At 34.4% G+C, this 19,922-nt stretch overlaps 1 protein-coding gene across 4 annotated transcripts in view; it reads right to left on the bottom strand.

The window, feature by feature from the left end:
* Positions 1 to 19,922, bottom strand: part of UBR3 (ubiquitin protein ligase E3 component n-recognin 3) — a 221,850-nt gene that overhangs the window by 39,500 nt on the left and 162,428 nt on the right. For all 4 annotated transcript variants that reach the window (XM_047772845.1, XM_047772846.1, XM_047772847.1 and 1 more), the window contains 3 exons: positions 19,098 to 19,234; positions 11,275 to 11,360; positions 1,403 to 1,508 (listed from right to left, as the gene is read on the bottom strand). In XM_047772845.1, the coding sequence (XP_047628801.1) occupies positions 1,403 to 1,508; positions 11,275 to 11,360; positions 19,098 to 19,234 (329 nt within the window). The remainder of the gene's footprint in view (positions 1 to 1,402; positions 1,509 to 11,274; positions 11,361 to 19,097; positions 19,235 to 19,922) is intronic.

Raw genomic sequence — 19,922 nt, 5'->3', positions numbered from 1 at the left:
AAAAGACCAACGACTTGATTTTCAGATGGAGAAGAGACAGGAAGTTCACAAAAAGAAATGCAAATGGACAAAAATGACATATACATGTCTCTAAATTTATTACATAGCTTTTACTTTGGAAAAATTGCTTTATGTAAGTAAAATTTAAAAATCAAGGGGAGGAATTCCTGTTGTGGCTCAGCAGGTTAAGAACCCAACTAGTATCCATGAGGATGTGGGTTTGATCCCTGGTCTCATTCAGTAGGTTAAGGATCTGGCATGGCCATGAGCTATGTTGTAGGTCACAGACACAGCTTGGATCCCACACTGCCAATTCTAAATTGGGAAGAATTAAGCATTCATCCTGCCAAACCGTGTTTCAGAGTAACCAAACAGCTGATATGGTAAAGTTCTTTTTTATAAAAACAATCTAGTTAATGAATCAAAAGGAAATTTTTGTGTTTTTCTTTTTAAATCACTATTTTGCAGTGCCTAATGAAACATTGGATTTAGGCAAGAATCATAATGGGTCGCAAATACCATTAGATGAAAGGCTATGGGGAACGTTACAATGAAGGGATCAGGTTAAGGTTACCTGAACCCACTGGTCAATTTTTTTTTCCTTTCTCTTTTTCTTTTTATGGCCATACCTACAGCATATGGAAGTTGCAAGCCTAGGGATTGAATCAGAGCTGCAGCTGAGGCCTACACCACAGTTAGACCAGCATCGTACCCGAGCCACATCTGTGACCTATGCCACAGCTTCAGCAATGCCAGATCCTTAACCCATGGAGCCAGGCCAGGGTTCAAACTCACATCCTCACAGAGACAATGTCCAGTCTTTAACCTGCCAAGCCACATGGGAACTCCTTCACTGGCCAATTCTGACATAAAAGGACAACCAACCATGATATGTCTCTCCCAGAATCTTTTATCTGCATAAAAACCAATATGATTCTTTAAAAGATTCTCTCGCTTAGTGGGAATTTCTATGCAATTTTTACAAAAAGTATAGCAGTAAACTGTCTTCAATTTTTATTATATATTTCTGTTTCATAAGGAAAATTCACTTACTTATAAAGAATTTCAATCCCACTTAACCATTTTATTAAATCAGTTTTAGGAGTTCCTGTCATGGCTCAGTGGTTAACGAATCCAACTAGGAACCATGAGGTTGCGGGTTTGATTCCTGGCCTTGCTCAGTGGGTTAAGGATCCGGCGTTGCCGTGAGCTGTGGTGTAGGTTGCAGACACGGCTTGGATCCTGAGTTGCTGTGGCTCTGGCGTAGACCAGCAGCTACAGCTCCGATTGGACCCCTAGCCTGGGAACCTCCATATGCCACGGGAGCGGCCCAAGAAATGGCAAAAAGACAAAAAAAAAAAAAAAAAGTTTTAACTGAATTTAATCTTTCAATAATACTTACTGCGAATTCATCTCTTCTACTAACTGTGTAAGCTTTCTCCAGGGATTATACTCAGAATCAATGCTATAAAGTCGCATGTGTAAGGCTAATACATGGAACAGCTGATCTAAATAAAATGAAGAAAAGGTAATTAGAAGTTCACACAATTATTCTAGAACAATATTCAGGCAAAATTTTTAGCTAATTTATAAAAAAATGTTTTCTATCCTTATAATTTACTGAGTTTAAGTATCAACTATTTCATGTTCTCTTTTAAAGTAAATGCTGAGATATATATCCAAATAAATTCTACTAGAATTTAGACTATCTTATGCTCAATCTTAATACAAGAATGGTTTGTTTTCCTTATTTCCCGCCACAGATTACTTTTTCTTGGCTTTATGCTTCAGTCTTGATAACGTGTACTTCTCACTGTTGTGGTCTCCTAACCAAAATTTACTATTGTCTTCAATACCTTACACTTAGTAATACGGATAATAATATCCATATAAACCACTGTTAGGTGTAGTTCTTTCTTTATCTAATAGTTTCCCCCAAATATTCTTTAGATTGAATTGTGACTTGATCATAGATTCAATGTAAAGAAAAAAATAATGGAAATAAGACTATTCTGGCTATTTTCATTTCTTCTACTCAAACCATGACAAAAATCTATCAATCTTAGCTTTCAACAAAATTCTACTATTACATTTAGGAAAAAAACTTTGTTTAAAAATTTTCAATTATTTGAAAAAAATTCTAAATTTTGCTTTCAAATCACAGGTCTTTTTTCTGGCATAAATAACAAGGATTGGGCTAAATTATTCTGTGGTTAATACTCAAAAAATTTGAATTAAAATGAACCAAAAGTTGGAGTTCCCTTCGTGGCTCAGTGGTTAACGAATCCAACTAGAAATCATGAGGATGCCTTGATCAGTGTGTTAAGGATCCAGCATTGCCGTAAGCAGTGGTGTAGGTTGCAGATGCAGCTCAGATCCTGTGTTGCTGTGGTGTAGGCTGGCAACTGTAGCTCCAATTCAACCCCTAGCCTGGGAATTTCCATATGCCATGGGTGCGGCCCTAAAAGGCCAAAAAAAAAGAACCAAAAATCACTTTCTAAAAAGTCGAATAATCCTTTTTTTTTCTTTCTTTCTTCTTTTTTTAAATGGCCATACCTGCAGCATGTGGAAGTTCCCAGGCCAGGGGTTGAATCAGGGCTACAGCTGCTGGCCTTCACCACAACCACAGCCACAGCAACGTGGGATCCGAGCCACATCTGCAAACTACACCACAGCTCACAGCAATGGCGGATCCCCAACCCACTAACAAGGCCAGGGATCAAACCCACATCCTCATGGATACTAGTTGGATTCTTTCCACTGTACCACAAGGGGAACTCCTAGAAAGTATTTCTTGACGTACTAAAATTAACTCTTAAAACCAGAAAGAAAAAAGCCAAATAACACAAACATACTGTTGTCACTTACTCTCTAAATTAAAATATTCAAAACTAAACATTTTCTTTCTCTGAGCAACTGACTTAGAAATCATCCAAATTTCAGAATGTCTTGAAATTCATCAATATGATTCTTGTACATACATATATATTGGAGGAAAGGTGTAGTAGTGGTAGCAGTAGGAATAGTAGTGTTAGTAGTTTGGGGAAGCGATTTGTAAGACATGAGAGCTCTAAGATGAACAAAATAAATGTTCCACTCTGTGGGGCACGGTAGAGGAAACGGCAGGTGGGCAAGGCAGCTGAACCTAACACTCTATTCATACAATTAAGTTTCCATCTGATCTCTATATAACAAGCAGAATCTAAATACCTTAACCTGCTTCACCTTCTGTCTATAAGTCAATGAATAGCCTAAATTCTCTCTTTAAATTTCTTCATCCTATAAATAGTTGAGAATTTATTAGTGCCAAGCACTATTTAATAATCACTTTACACAGATTATCTCAATTTATTTTTACAAAAATTCTTTCAGGTAGGTAATATTGTTATCCCAGTTTAGAGACAAGTAAGTTTCCCAAATTTTCAGTTTTTTTCTAGTAATCTGGTTCTATTGATAACACTGAGAATTAGGGACATTTTTAGCATGGAAATAACATAGATCTACTGGTACTTTTTTTTAAATTTCAGTTCAGTTACACCTAAGAGCCTGGGTTTTTGTTTATTTGTTTGTTTGTTTTTACCAAGTACATAATTTATAACTTTTTTAAAGTGTCTAAAAGCTAAAAGTTTTTTTAACAAATAAATTCCTCTAGCAGAAAATATTAACTCAAGTTGTAAGGTAGGGAGCTTTGCATTCTTTTTATATAGTTTTAATTGAATCAAAGGACTCTTTTTTTTCAATATCTCCTTTCAAGATGAAAGTCAATTAACTTAAAGTTTATCTGATTTAACCAAAAGCACAGAAATTGGAATTTTACTGACCTGTTTTGCATTGAAACCATGCCCAGCATAAAAATAATGTTGCAATCTGCACATTTTCCTAGCCTTTACCATAATTAAAGAAATACAAATGGTAGAAGAAAACTTTTTCATCCTTATACTCCCTAATTCTACTGGTAAGGAAATAGGCCCAGAGAAAGGAAGACCTTGCCAGGTTACCCTAATGTTTACTGGGAAAGCTAAGAATAGAATTCAAGATTTGCTAATTCATAAGTTTATTTCTACCACTCCAGTTCTCCTTAGGGTTTTTATGATTAAAAGAAAAGTACAAAATTCCTTTTTTAACATATACTCCTTTCCATTCCATTCCTCTGAAAAACTGAGACTATAACCCTGCAGTGTCTTCTAAAACTATTTATACAAGAGTCTTTGGTATTGGCTTTAACTAGAACTGAAGGATGATAACATCTAATGAGGTACATCTATCTTTCAAAAACAACCCTGGAAACTGCAAATAACTTCACTAGGCAACAGACTAGGCCAAATAATATTCAATATTTTTCAATATGTTTATACAATTCACAGTGTTTTCAACGGAAAAGGGTATTAAACACTAACTGTGTGCATGACATTTAAAAAGCTGAAAAGAAATTACACCAAGACAGTGTACTATTAAAATTCTGAATAACAACAACAAAAAGAATAGATAACTTTTTCTGGAATGACACATTTTAAAGTTCTAAAATCAGACTTACATGTATTTATAAAAGGATTTAGAGGAGTTCCGGTTGTGGCTCAGTGGTAATGAATCCAACAAGGATCCATGAGGATACAGGTTTGATCCTTGACCTTGTTAAGGATCCAGTGTTGCCACGAGCTACAATGTAGGTTGCAGACGTGGCTCTGATATGGCATTGCTGTGCCTGTGGCAAAGGCCAGCGGCTAGAGGTCTGATTCAACTCCTAGCCTGAGAACTTCCACATGCTGCAGGTGCAGCCCTAAAAAAAGGCACAAAAGGGGGGGGGGAGGTTAGAAATGAGAAATATCACTAACTTATAGGTATGCTGTGATTTCAATAAATGGATAGGAGATACCACTGTCTAGTAAGAGCCAGGACGTCCTGGATTTGAATCCAAGCTTTGTACCCTAAAAGCTGGCATTTCCATAAGAAAGGGAAAGGGAGCCCTTCTTAGTTCTCTTTCCCTCTCATTCTGCACACACGACTTTACCTAAGCTCTACTTCCACTTCTACCTGTAAGTTTACAATTCACAAATTCCTCGAGCACTTCAGATGTTTGATGGGCACCACATAATCAATATATCCCAAACTAAACTGATTATATAGCCCAGCCTAGCTCCAATGTTCATTTCCTCTTATAATCCCATTTGAGTGAATGACATCACTGCAGATACAAACATCCAAAGAAGAATGTGGAAGACATCTCCCACATTCTCCCCCCGCCCCCATAGCCAAGTGATTACCAATCCTATTAGTTCTGCCTCCTATGACCCATTCTCTTCTACTGCACTCCTACCTCATTTCTCAATTAGATTACTCAATAGGGTGCTCATTCAGCTTTATGTCTTTCGTTTCACCCCCTTCTAATCCCTGTAAACAATAAGTCTCTTCATATTATCTCAAAATCAGTTGGTTAACCACTGAAGGAACAGGCATAGAAAGCCCTTCATGAGATGACCACTAGCTTCTTTATTACTTAACCTTCTTTCCTCCACTCCTTTACCAAGTATTCCCCAATGTGTCATAGTCTCACTCTGTCTCTGCAAACTGTTCTCTCAGCCTACAATACCATCTTATTCTCCAGGCAAACCTGACTCATCTTTCAAGAGCCAGTTCAAGTGGTCCTCTGTAAAGCTTTTCTAATACCATACCAGAAAGATATGACCATCCCTTGCTTTATGCATTCTCTATGCTGTGTTACCTCTACTTCAGCACTTCTTATATAGCCTTGTAATTATTTTTCACATGTTTTCTGTTCATATTAGATGGTGCTATCTCCCTGAAAAAAGACAATTGTTTCTTCTCTTCTTTGTACTTTCCAGGCTAGCAAGGTGCTTGATATTTAATAGGATTTTTTTTAATATGCTAACTATTACATCAACATCAACAATTCTATTTTTTAAAATCATACACAGAAGCTTAAAATTCATGATGGATTTATACTCTTCCTTTTCTGCCATAATGATGCACTAGCTCAGTAACCAAGAAGTAGGCCAATTAATCAGCCTTAATTTCACTGCCTCCAAAGAGACCAACCTTTCACCTCTAACTACTAAAGCTTGACCTACTTGCTCCTACCATCTTCTCCCCCATGCTGGTTGCTGTGACAACTCACCTGGGACAAGGAACTCCAACTTCTGCAAAACCTAATCAAACTCTACAACTGTGACAAGTCTAAGGTATTATAATGCACTTAATCACAAGAGAAACATATCATTACTAAAACAGAAATCAGCACTGAAAGACTGGTCTGTCCTTGAAAAAAAAAAAAAGATTTAATTATAAGAACCCTCAGCTGGAACAAAAAGGTAAGATCTATATTTGTCAATATGAAAGCAAGATTATTTATCAAAAAATTTATAAAATAAAAACAATTCCAACTTTATTGTAAATTTGAGAGTTACATGTATGGCTACGGCTACCATACACAAAAAACACTAGTAAGTCAATTTTTATGACTTGAGTGAATATTCACTTAAGGAAACTGAACCTGAAGTTGTTACATGTTAAACTCTTTCAAAAATGCTTTTGAAGCAGATGTTTAATGAGCTAAGTACAAGCTTGGAAATTCTGTTCTTCTGTCCATTATTTCTAAACACGTAAGAAATCGAAACTGGCAGATTATTTCTTAGTATAACTCAAACTGATGATTAAGAAAAAAATACATATCAAAGGGAAGACCTTAGTAAGCCATAGATATCAGAATTTTACCACTGTTAAAGAATAAGGTCATATTACTTGGTAACAATTTTATGATATTATTAAACAGTATCTTTATGGAGTCTTACTCAGCATGAAGTTAACATCAAAATAATTTTCTCTAACTCTGAATTCACCAAAAATTATTCTTTGAGCAACTAAAACTATTTTAAGATAAATGCATACATCTGAGCTGGACTGCTTTCTATGAATAACAAACACAGGGCTAAGTCCTCCACTGTATGCATCATTTCTTGAAAAGATCTTATATTATATCAAAATTAAGTTAAAACTTCACAAGTGAAAATGTCAAAGCAAAGGTTTGCTTTAACGTTTCCTGACTAAAGTTGTTTTTGTTTTGTTTTGTTTTACTGCTTTTTAGGGTCACACCTATGGCATATGGAAGTTCTCAGGGGCTGCAGCTGCTAGCCTACACCACAGCCACAACAACACAGGAGCTGAGCCTTGTCTGCAACCTACACCACAGCTCATTACATTGCCAGATACTTCACCCTCTGAGCAAGGCCAGGAATCGAACCTGCATCCTCATGGATGCTAGTCAGGTTTGTAACCTGCTAAGCCACAACAGCAAAGCTTAATTTTTAATCTCTATAAAGTCATGAAATCCACTTGTGATATATAAACTGTGACTTCTTAAATTACAGTAATAAGCAGAAAGCTTAGACCCAAATATATGGAAAGATGTTGATCTACTTAAAGATAATTTATTAAAATTATCCTCCAATGTTAATAATTTATCAATAACGCCTCTTCCATCTCCACCCCAGCTACCAGCTTCAACAATTTCTACTTGAGAAATACACTAAGAACATCATATGGCAAAAAAAGTGTTGAAAGCCTGTGAACTTCACTGGAATCTATGGAGTTTCATGTCTACCTTCAAATCACTTGAATGAAGAAATTAACTGAGTAACTTAAAAAAACATTATTCTTAATAAAAAGTTATGCCTTCAGGAGTCCCCGCTATGGCACAGTGGATTAGGAAGCCTACAGCAGCAGCTCAGGCAACTACAGAGGCATGGGTTCAATCCCTGGCCCAGTGCAGTGGGTTAAAGGGTTCAGTGTTGCTACAGATATAGGTCACAGCTGAAGCTTGGATTCAATCCCTGGCCAGAGAAATTCCATCTGCCATGGGTGCAGCTATTATTAAAAAAAAAAAAAAAAAAAAAGTTATGTTTTCAATTTTTGCATCTACTTTGCCTACATCTGTTGCTAACCAAGTTGGTGGTACTTATCAGTATACTTACCAATTTGTAACAAAAACTCCAAATTCACTTATCTTTCAGTCTTGTTCAAAACGCCATGTCCACCAAAAGCTTCACAGATGTTACAAGCTAATATGATCCCAAATTTCCAAATTTTCTAGAACTTTATCAATACCCCACTTTAGAAATTAACACTTTCTAGCTTATAATAAATTTATCTAGAAGCAGTCTGATCTGCTGAATACAAGGTCCTTAATGCCTGACCTGCCAATGGATAAAGAGGAGGTCCAGAGTTCTGACCCAGGAGTTACAAACAGAGCTGTTGGTGGGAGCTGAAGCAGATGCCTCCCACCAGGACCAAGGGGAAACCAGCAAATAGTGAAAACTAAAGGAGAACTAACTGGTATCCAAGAAAGAAAGAATCAGGACTTGAGAAAATGTCTGAAGGAGTGGGCCAAAACAAAAACAGGATTCACAGTGAAAGACTGGCAAAAGAAAACAGGCAAGATAACAGCAAGGTTAGCATGGGAAAGCCTAGAAAGATCCCAAAGTGTGAATAGGACATCCTTGACTAAGCTCATGGGTGAAAGTTTTTAAAGGTTCTGCATCCTTTGGGACACTTAAGGGCAAAGGATATGTCTTACATAACTAAACTTAGAATCATAAGAGCTGGGTTCAATTGCAAACTCTGACATTTTCCAGATGTATGAATTGGCAACATAATCACTCTGAACTTCAGTTTCCTTTTCTATGAAAAAGAGAGAACATCTATTTTACATGGTCATTCTAAAGGCTAAATAATTTATGTGAAGGTACTTTATAAACTTTAAGAGCGCAAATATAAGGTATTATTAAAATACCATAGTATGCTATTATGTGAATTAATTAATTTTGCTCATTTTTTTATTGTGGAAAATTTCCCAGACACATATTTTCAATGAATTTTACTCTGGTTGAATACTGGTCACTCCACCTCAATACTTCAAACACTGTTTGAATGTGGAAGTGCTAAATGGCATTGTTCCATGACAATTTGATTTCTCAGTATAAATTTGGCCAGTAATATTTTCCCTCTCATTCTTGTAGATAAAAGTCTCCTTTCCTGCCCCACCCCTGCTGTGTGCACGCGCGCATATGTGTGTGGTGTGTGTGTGTGTGTGTGTGTGTGTGTGTCCCCATCCATATTTATCTATCAGGCATTACTTACTGTTCCAGACAAAGTTTATTAAATCTTTTCTTAACTAAACTAAACTTCAATTCATTAGGAATTTGTGATGGGACATTATTCCAAAATATTATTCCCTTATCATTTGCTTAATTAGTGGAGCATTTTCTCACTCCTTTTCACCAAAATATTAATGAAAAAAGAAAAGATACTTTTAAAATGAGACTGACTTACAGGAAGGATTTAGAGAAAAGGCAAAATTTTTGTTTAGTAATACCATTAGTGTTCTATTGGAAGATGAAAAAAATTATATATTTGATCCAAGATCCTATGAAACATCATCAATTTATGATCTGGTTTTCAACTTATATTAGATTTGAGTTAGGCTTGAGTAAGTAACAAATACGTTAAATTAATACACTTGCAAAATAATATGATTTTATAGAACATACAACATATTTTGCATACATGATTTATAGAGTGCTTTTAAAACAATTAGGATAAATGATGCAAAAGAAACTAAACAAAAAGTCATATGAAAACTAAAAACAAAAATCATGTATACAACCTAAATATATACAATTTTTAGTTTGTCAATCATACCTCAATAAATCTGGGGGACAAAAGAACATGATTGATAAGGGAAAAAGAAAACTAAAAACAGTTTATAATTAAGATAAGCTTATCACGATCTCTTCTATACTGACACAGTAATCTCTTATTCACTAAAGGGTAAAATAAAAAGAAATGAAAGTCTGTTAATTTAATATAAATTAACATTGAGGGTGATAACTGAAGTGGTTGCTGCTGGACTTTTACTACTATTTTTGGCATTCTAGATAAATTCATCGTTTCTAAGTCTGGATGACTTTAAGAACCTCAGAGAGGGAAAAAAGTAGTTTTTTTAACATAAAACTGAAATTTCTTTACTAAACGCTAATATAACAGTTTCTGGAATATTATCAGCAAACAACAAATTAATAAGAAAGAATAATTTATATAAGTGAAATTAACATTTCTGCCAATTCAAACAAGAACAAAAAGCTAAAACTGATTTACCAACAACTTCCCCTTTAAAACATAAGGTTTAAGTGCATATATCAAAGGGTCAATAAATGCTAAACACTCAGTAAAAAAAAACCTTCCAAAACCTTAAACTTCTAAGAATCAAGTGATAACCCAAAATAAAACATCAAAACCTAATACAACTAGTAAGAGTTTTAAAAGTAGCTTGGATTTCACATAAATTTGTATCTTTATGTTAGAAAGTTCAAGATGACTGATCAGTCATCTTGCTTTGAAATCATTCCAAAATTACATATATATCTTTTTAAAACAATATACACATATTTTATAAAAACTAATATGTATTCTATAACTTAAAATAATTACAAATATTTTTATCATTTAAGAAAATATATTCATTTTTCAAAAGAATATGCTTTAAATAATTTTTATTTCCCATATCAATCACATTAGGTAATGTTTTAACTCCAATGATTTTGGATCAATAATTAGGTGTACCAGACATTAAATAATATTACCCCTAGTATTCACATTCTCTCAACAATGATTACACAGTGGTAGCATCAAAATCATGCTCAAGAAAAATCTACTTTAAGTTCTAAATGACACTTTTCAGAAATATACCCTTACAAAAAATACTGATCATACTCATTTTATAATATAAAACATATTCATGAACAAAAGTAAACATCTACAATTTTAATACATGTGTACACATCAAAGTACAGTACAAATGCCTTCACTAATTAACAACGGCTATTTATATGGGGATCTGTAGGCAACACAAACTGTGTTTATAAAAAGGTTTCTTAAATAAATGTAAAATTTCTTTTAAAGAATTTAAGTTTGAGGATTTTTTAATAGTTGAGGATAATACACTGCTATAATTTTGAACCAATGTTCAAATCTGATCAAGTAGTATGACATTTATTTGTTGAGTATAATAGTAGAGAAAGAGCTAAATATTCATGATTCTTCTAAATATAAAATTAACCATTTAAAGCATAGAATCACTATTAAAACTGATTATATAAAACATAAAGAAAATTTGAAAAAGACCAAGCATATATTGCCTATATATGCTTTAAAAATTGACATAATTAGAATTTTTTTTTTAAATTTAGCATGTTTAATACTTACTTAAACAAGACCTTTTACCAGCTGTGCTTGCACCACCTGAACATAAATTCCCTCCTCGATGAATTAATTCAAGTTCCAAATTGGTTCTGAAAACAAAGCATTAAAATACATCTGTCATTAGACTAGAGAGATACTTTTGGTTTTTTTTTTTGATATGTCTGAATCAACCTAAATAAAGTTCTTTGACTTTATTTTTTTGCAAAAGTATAGTTTATGCAATATCAATGATAATCATATTTTACCTGATATTTAGAAATAAAAAAGGGTAACAGTTTATATACCCTTACTTATATGTTCATATTTATACCTGGAAAACTGCACACGTCACAGTGTAATTGTTGCAAAATCCCAGCTGTTGGCAAATACTATAAGCTAGGCCTTAAAGAAAAAAAGCTGGAACACATTTCAAAAACCCGCACATGAATCTGATGAAAGAATTTATACTCTGTTAGCTACTGGTTATGTGGTTACTAGCATATAAAATACAAAAGCATATCAATTTTTCTATCAGAGAAATGGCTATCACTCATTGTAGCTTAGATGGCATCTAGAAACCAATACTAAGAAACAAAAAAACCACTAACATCAAAGTGGCTATGAACAACACATATAATCAACGGCAGCCTCCTTTATGGACTTCTAAAATCATATTTTTATTAAAACATTACAACTATTAACACTGCAAAACAAAAGTATTGTTCATATACATATGAAATGACCATATATTTAGCAATTATTAGCTTACAAAATAGCAGTAACTAGTAAACTGATATTTCAAAAAACAAATTAATTGGAATCTAAAGAATTTATTCAAAAACAGCAACAGTGAAATAGCCAATTTTGACAAAACAATAAATGAAAATTTCGAGTGCTAAATTGTGCATAGTTTTATTTTAACAATATTAATAAACTGAAAGAAATCTTTATTTGCCACAACTAAAACTGAACAAACTAGTTTATATCCAAATATGCATATGACACTAATAATGGCATAGCCCCCATCTTAAAAAAAAAAAAGGACAAAGTTTCAAGCTTACTCTTTGCAAGTGAATTCAGGAAAGAACAGTATCATTTTTTATTTAAAACAAAACATTTTGAGCTGGTTTTTGTTGTATTCTGAATACAGAATGTTTTGAAACATTATTTCACATATTTACTTACAAATGCAAACTGTTTAAAATATTAATATTCCTAAATCTGTACATTTGCCACCCATTTCTAAAGGAATGCTTTAATCCTCTCTACTCAGGGGGGGAGAAAAGCAATTTAACACTGATAATGTTCCTGCTCAGAGCTCCATCTGGTTGCTGCTGATAAGGGCATCTGTGTAACAAGGGAATTTTCCACCCTTCAGGCGATTTGCATTGCTCACTGAACTTCTAAAAACCTACCAGCAAGGAAGCAGGGACAAGGATTTCATATTAGTGGACAGAAAGCGAGCGGAGACCAGCATGTGTTCCTTCATCAAGGGAATATAAATGAGATCAATACATTTTGTTTTCACAAATCTTCTGTTGCCTAATCTGTAGAAAAAAATTAATGGCTATATTCTCTTATAAAAACTAAGATTTCCTAGATAGTACTTTCAAAAGAGCTAACCAGAACATGATTAATTCTTACAAATGAATGACAGAACCAGAATGTCAACCTTTATTTCAGTATAATTTGCAAAAATATTCATCAAAATATAAATACATGAACAATCCTATTTATTCAACTGTCAAATAAGATACTCTAAAGGATGACAAACATGTTACCAGAAATTTGATTTTAAAGAATACTTGAAAGAAAACTATTAATGTAATTAATTATTGTAAATTATGGTTGAAAGATCGTGTGTACAGCAATCCTTCTGAGTTAACGAAAAACAAAAACTACCTATCCAAAAGTTAGTATCATATAATATCTAGGATTTTAAAAATGAATATGTCAAAAGCCCTAGCCATCAGCTTTTCCTTAGTTTCTAACAAAACTGTCCCTTTAAAGTCTTGCTAGAGAAAAGAACACACAGATCCGTCATGTGCCCCATGACTGCTCTTCCCTCACTGTTGAAAATCACAATACAATGTGCTGTTTCTGCCCCCCTGAATGCATGATATAAAGATGTATTGGGAGCAGGAGTTTCCAAGCCATTTTGTTCTTTCCAAGCCAAATTTCTATATTTTCTAATATGATCACATTTAAATTAATTTGGAAGGGGGAAAAAAAAAGAAGAGTAAATCTCTACATTAAAAAAAAAAAAAAAAGAAAGACTGCTAAAAGCCTATCACGGTGGCCACCTAGTTATATACACCCACATAAAAACTCTGACTATGCTTCAGTTCCTTCACGCTTGACCAAGGTATATTTTCCCTTCTACCCCTACTCTGGCAATAACTTCTATTTTTAGAGCTATAATTTGAGAAACAAACATGTGTATAAAATGCACACACAGAGAGACACACACACACACTGGTTAGTGTGGCTTCAAGGCCTGAGCCTACACCTACTACACATCCAAGTAATTCAATTTCTTAGAGAAAAAAAAAATCTTCATCTACATCATGGCATGGCCTTATATTATAGACTACTCAGCTCAAGTTCAAGCTCAGCTCAGCTCAGTTAGGAAGAACTAACTCCTTTTTCTTGGAATAGGAAAGGAGCACTTCCACATACTCTATATTTCAATTTGCTCATCTTCCCTTTTGAAGTTCTACATCACTTTCTCATTATGACATGTATTTGTAAACAAATAGTTTGAACACTTTGCTAGGTACCATCAAAGATTTAGAAACTGTATCTGTTCAAAATATTCCAAGGAACTGACCATCTCTTTGTTTTGATATGTAACCAGTGATAAGAATTTCTAGTTCCTACAGTTTATTCTCTCTCTCCAGTTGATCCTTCATTCTATTTCTTTAAACTCAGCAGTGACTCAAATTAAGAAAAAAAATTAAAACAGGGGAACAGGGATTTTTTTTTCAACCTAAGAATTTTTTAGTTTTAAAAAGAATCTATAATTTGGTATTTAGCAAGCATTCTTTTTATTGCAAACATAATTGATAAGGTTTAAACTTATAATGCAACTAATGTATAAAGCAAAGTGCATTCAGTCTACTCAGTAGTTTGCTCACTTATGACTTAAAGATGTCTCCCCAACTACATCTCAGTCACTCAAGTTTCACCTTCTTTCCATTTCCGTGTTTCTCACTATATACAGGACAAGTGCTACTAACTAATAACTCTAGGCTATATAAACTTGGGTCCAAAATCTTTAGAAAAATCAATGACAAATTAGTGTGATTCACTGTTTCAATAATAAAATAATGAATTAGTATTGAAGTGAGGAAAGCTTTCTTCCCTAAAATTAACTTTGCATGTTCCATCTGAATGACTGATATTTGCAATAGGATGTTTTTTGGAAATACATTAAAACTTGAAAAGAGTTATTTTGATTAATTTTAATACAATAAAAGGATATCATTTCAACAATTCTCTGCTGCCCTCAGAAAATCCTCTAAGCCATCACCATGCAAAAAAAATTAAAAACAGAGATGCATATTGTCCTATCGAATAAAATACATATATAGCTCTAAAATAGTTATTGACAGAAACAGCTTTACTCAAAGCTCTTCGAAGAGCAACAAAATTGTTCAGCTGGGATAAATTCAGTTCTAGGAAACCAGTATTGTATCCCATTCAAATTACTAATGTCAAATACAAATAAATTTGCACGTTCTAAGAACTATACATTTAAGAATTACAAACTTTAAGTCACAAGTTAAATAATTCAAATTAAGTTTTTTCTAAGTATTTTACCATATTAAACACTGTTAAATATTTCAATGCCTACAGTTTATGCATAAAAATAATTATCATCTGTAATCATAAGTATTTAATGAAACAAGGTTATATGCTAGGCAGAAAATAACTATAAGGACCTGGTTTCCTACCCTGAAAAAGTTACATCTTATTCAAATAGGATACTACATGCTCTTTCCCTTCAATTTGTATTTTTGTTAATTTTTCAATCAATTTAGTTTGTGTGTGTATGTGTTTTCTTTTTAATGATTAAGTAAAACTCAGAGAATCTGCAATAGCCTGGGTAATTTTAAGCAAAGGATAATGAGATTGTTAAAGGTTAGATGGTTCCACTTTCAGAATCATTATCCTGTGGCTTTAGAGTTTATCACTAGGGATCAAGAAGTATAGGAAGAATAAAAAGAGAAATTACAGAATGGGAGAAAATAGTTTCAAGTAATGCAACGGACAAGGACTTAATCTCTAGAATATATAAGCAACTTACACAACTCAACAGCAAAAAAGCCAATCAACCAATGGAAAAATGGGCAAAAGACCTGAACAGACTGTTCTCCAAGGAAGATACACAGATGGCCAGCAAACACATGAAAAAATGCTCAACATCGTTGATTATAAGAGAAATGCAAATCAAAACTACCATGAGATACCACCTCACACCAGTCATCATTAATAAGTCCACAAATAACAAGTGCTGGAGGGGTTGTGGAGAAAGGGAACTCTCCTGCACTGTTGGTGGGAATGTAAACTGGTACAGCCACTATGGAGAACAGTTTGGAGATACCTTAGAAATCTATACATAGAACCTCCATATGACCCCGCAATCCCACTCTTGGGCATATAACCGGACAAAACTCTACTTAAAAGAGACACATGCACCCGCATGTTCATTGCAGCACTATTCACAATAGCCAGGACATGGAAACAACCCAAATGTCCATCGACAGATGATTGGATTCGGAAGATGTGGTATATATACACAATGGAATACTACTCAGCCATAAAAAAGAATGACATAATGCCATCTGCAGCAACATGGATGGAACCAGAGACTGTCATACTGAATGAAATGAGTCAGAAAGACAAAGACAAATACCATATGATATCACTTATAACTGGAATCTAATATCAAGCACAAATGAACATCTCCACAGAAAAGAAAATCATGGACTTTGAAAATAGACTTGTAGCTGCCCGATGGGAGAGGGAGGAAGTGGGAAGGATCGGGAGCTTGGGGTTATCAGATACAACTTAGAATAGATTTACAAGGAGATCCTGCTGAGTAGCATTGTGAACTATGTCTAGATACTCATATTGCAACAGAACAAAGGGTAGGGAAAAAAATTTATACATGTATGGATAACTTGATCCCCTTGCTGCACAGTGGGAAAAAATTAAAAAAAAAAAAAAAGAAGAAGTATAGGAAGACCAGAGAACATATTTTCTCCATTTCTCTACATATACCCTTAGTAAGTAACAGCCCAGGTTGCTGCTGTGGCACAGGTTGAATCCCTGGCCCAGGAACTTCTGCATGCCATGGGCACAGCCAAAAGAAAAAAAAAAAGAGAGGGAAAAAAACAAAAGAGTCTCCCAATATCACAGCAAGTTTTCTATAAAAAATTCTATTAAAAATTATATTTTTCTATAAATTATTTATATATTTAAACCAAGAAACAGGAATCCAAAACTTCTACCCAACTAAATTTAAATCAAATTATTTATCATACTATAGCAAAATTCTATGTACAGATCATTCCCATTAAACCTGGATTTCTTATAAGGCCAATCCTAATAAAGTCAAAAGCATAAATACACAAGTGACATAAATATGTGTATATATATACATGTGTATGTGTACATACATACAAATACATATAGCATAACTGAACTGGTCTACATTCATCTCAATCTTTTACCACAATATTGTACAACAGTTTATAAAACCTTGAAACTTGCAAAATTAAATTACAGTCAATTTAGTTTTCACATAAAGTGTATTTTGTAACAAGTGTGCAATTGGTTAACTCTTCAACAAAATGTTAAATTAACTGTTACATCTTCCCCTAAAGTATTCTGGATAAATAACAATAATAGTCTAGGAATGGGCAAATTAGAAAGTTACTTGTCAATCCATTAGTCTAGCATTTTCATTTTTAGATAAAAACTAATTTTTTTTTATCTTGAAGTCTAACTTGCTTGCTGTAATATTCTTAAATTTGGTTCCATTTTTCCTGGATTCAAAGGAGTACATAGTTTATTCATTCTTGTTACCCCTGCTCCAGGAATGGGGCAGAGGGAATGGCCATGATGAATTGCATGTATATGACTTATAAAAATTGAACAAAGGAGAGGGGAAAAAAGGGTAGTAATTGAAAGAACAACTCAGATTTGAGTTCTAGTCCTTTGCCACTAATTTGTCACATGGCTTCAAGTCACATTATTTCTCTTTATCTTACCTATTATAATTCTACTTGGACAAAATACAACATGTGCTTCTAGAGATCCAGGGGTCTAAATCAGATTTGGCAGAATGTGTTTATAAGTTCCTAATTGTGCCTGCTTCTCTCTTGTTTACTTTTTTTTTTTTTGTCTTTTTGCTATTTCTTGGGCCGCTCCCGCGGCATATGGAGGTTCCCAGGCTAGGGGTCGAATCGGAGCTGTGGCCACCAGCCTATGCCAAAGCCACAGCAACGCGGGATCCGAGCCTCGTCTGCAAACTACACCACAGCTCACGGCAACGCCGGATCGTTAACCCACTGAGCAAGGGCAGGGACCGAACCCGCAACCTCATGGTTCCTAGTCAGATTCGTTAACCACTGCGCCACGACGGGAACTCCCTCTCTTGTTTACTTTTTTTATGGCTCTCCATTTTCATTTAACTAAGTTTTCTAAAATTCCTATTTGGAACTATTTCTTAGGTACTGAACATCTCCTCAGTTGATTAGACTAATTCTACCTAATCTGAGAAATGAAAAGTATTTACCTTTGCTTTCTTGAGTATCTGATGGCTACTTACAGAGGTTTAGAACATGCCTAATCTCTTGCTTCCTCTCCTTTATTTAATTTTCTAAACCACCTCTACTCTTCTAGGATATTACTAGATCTTTCAAAAGCTTAAAACAAAGTATGTTCTTCTTAACTGTTGTTCTTTTTTTTATAAATTAAAAGTATTTGGAGTTCCCACTGTGGTGCAACAGGATTGGCAGCCTCTCTGGAACAATGGGATGCAGATTCCATCCCTAACCCAACACAGTGAGATAAGGATCCAGAATTGCCACAGCTGTGCCACAGGTCACAATTGTGGCTTGGATCTGATGATCCCTGACCTGAGAACTCCAAATGCCACAGGGTGGCAAAAATAAATAAAGTATTTAACATATTACAATATTTTATTTCTAGTCTAACCACTTTTTGACAGGGTTGCAACAGTGATTTTTTTTTTAATGGCCACTTCCTCCTCCATATAGAAGTTCCCAGGCTAGGAGTCAATTGGCGCTGCAGCTGAGGCCTACACCACAGCCATGGCAACACTGGATCTGAGCTGCATCTGTGACCTGTGGTAGCTTACGGTAATGCTGAATACTTAACCCACTGAGAGAGGCCAGAGACTGAACCTGTATCCTCACAGAGACTACCTCAGGTTCTTAACCGGCTGATCCACAATGGGAACTCCAAGCAGTGATTTCTTAACAAAACCCTTCATATGTAACACATGCTTTGAGGTAGTCATCTGCCCCTAAACACGCATAATATACTTTTCCTCACATATCCTATAATGCTCAATGACACTTAAATCAAAATTCCATTAAAATAATACCATGGGTGCGGCCCTAAAAAAGACAACAGTCCATTAAAATAAAAACTGGACAATGAAGGAAAACTACACTTTTATAGGAGGTTCTAAAACTAGTCATAATTTCAACCAACATTAAAAGTATGAAACCTTTCTTCAAATAAATATGAATGTCGATAAATAAAACAATAAAACCAACTATTAATAATAAGTAAATACTATAAATACCTACCTAGCAACAGAATACATAAAGAGAAAATCATTATCTGGTGAGCCTGGAGTCTTGCTATAGTCTCTATATTTCTTCTGAGTGGTATTTTTTATATCTTTCATTACAGATTCCATTTCTTTACTTAAGTTGGTTTCTGACTGTAAAAAATGCAAACACACATAAAAAGTTTATGTGTATTCATTTTCTCTAATAATAGTCTAAAACTACATTACTTATCATATGAGCACACTAGGAAATTAAGATTTAAAAGTCAAAACAGATAAACATTAGCTATCCTCTATAAATAGATGTAGTGTACAAACATAAAACAGATCAAGGGATATTTTCTCTTATTTTAGGGACCTTCCATCCTAATTTTATATTGTGATCCAACTATGCCTTTTTTTTTTTTTCTCCTAGGGCCGCACCCGCGGCATATGGAGGTTCCCCAGGCTAGGGGTCAAATCGGAGCTGCAGCCACCGGCCTAGGCCACAGCCACAGCAACGTGGGATCCAAGCTGCATCCGTGACCTACACCACAGCTCACAGCAACACCGGATCCTTAACCCACTGAGCAAACCTGAAACCTCATGGTTCCTAGTCACATTCGTTAATCCCTGAGCCACGACGGGAACTCCTGATCCAACTGTGAATTAACCATACAAACTATACTCTAAACAAATGAGTAGATGTCATTAAATTATTTTAGGTTTCCATGCTTATAAAAAAATCTTTAAGTTCATTTTTCAAGATTAATATTGATGCCTCTTTAAGCATATTTTTAAACACATAAAATTTGGATTTGCAAAAGAAAAAATCATATTAGACTCTAAAATTAGTCTTCAA

Source organism: Phacochoerus africanus, chromosome 3 (genome assembly GCF_016906955.1).
Source record: "Phacochoerus africanus isolate WHEZ1 chromosome 3, ROS_Pafr_v1, whole genome shotgun sequence".
Lineage (NCBI taxonomy): Eukaryota > Metazoa > Chordata > Mammalia > Artiodactyla > Suidae > Phacochoerus > Phacochoerus africanus.
Note: the sequence above shows the minus strand (reverse complement) of the source record. Positions and strands in the feature narration are given on the sequence as shown.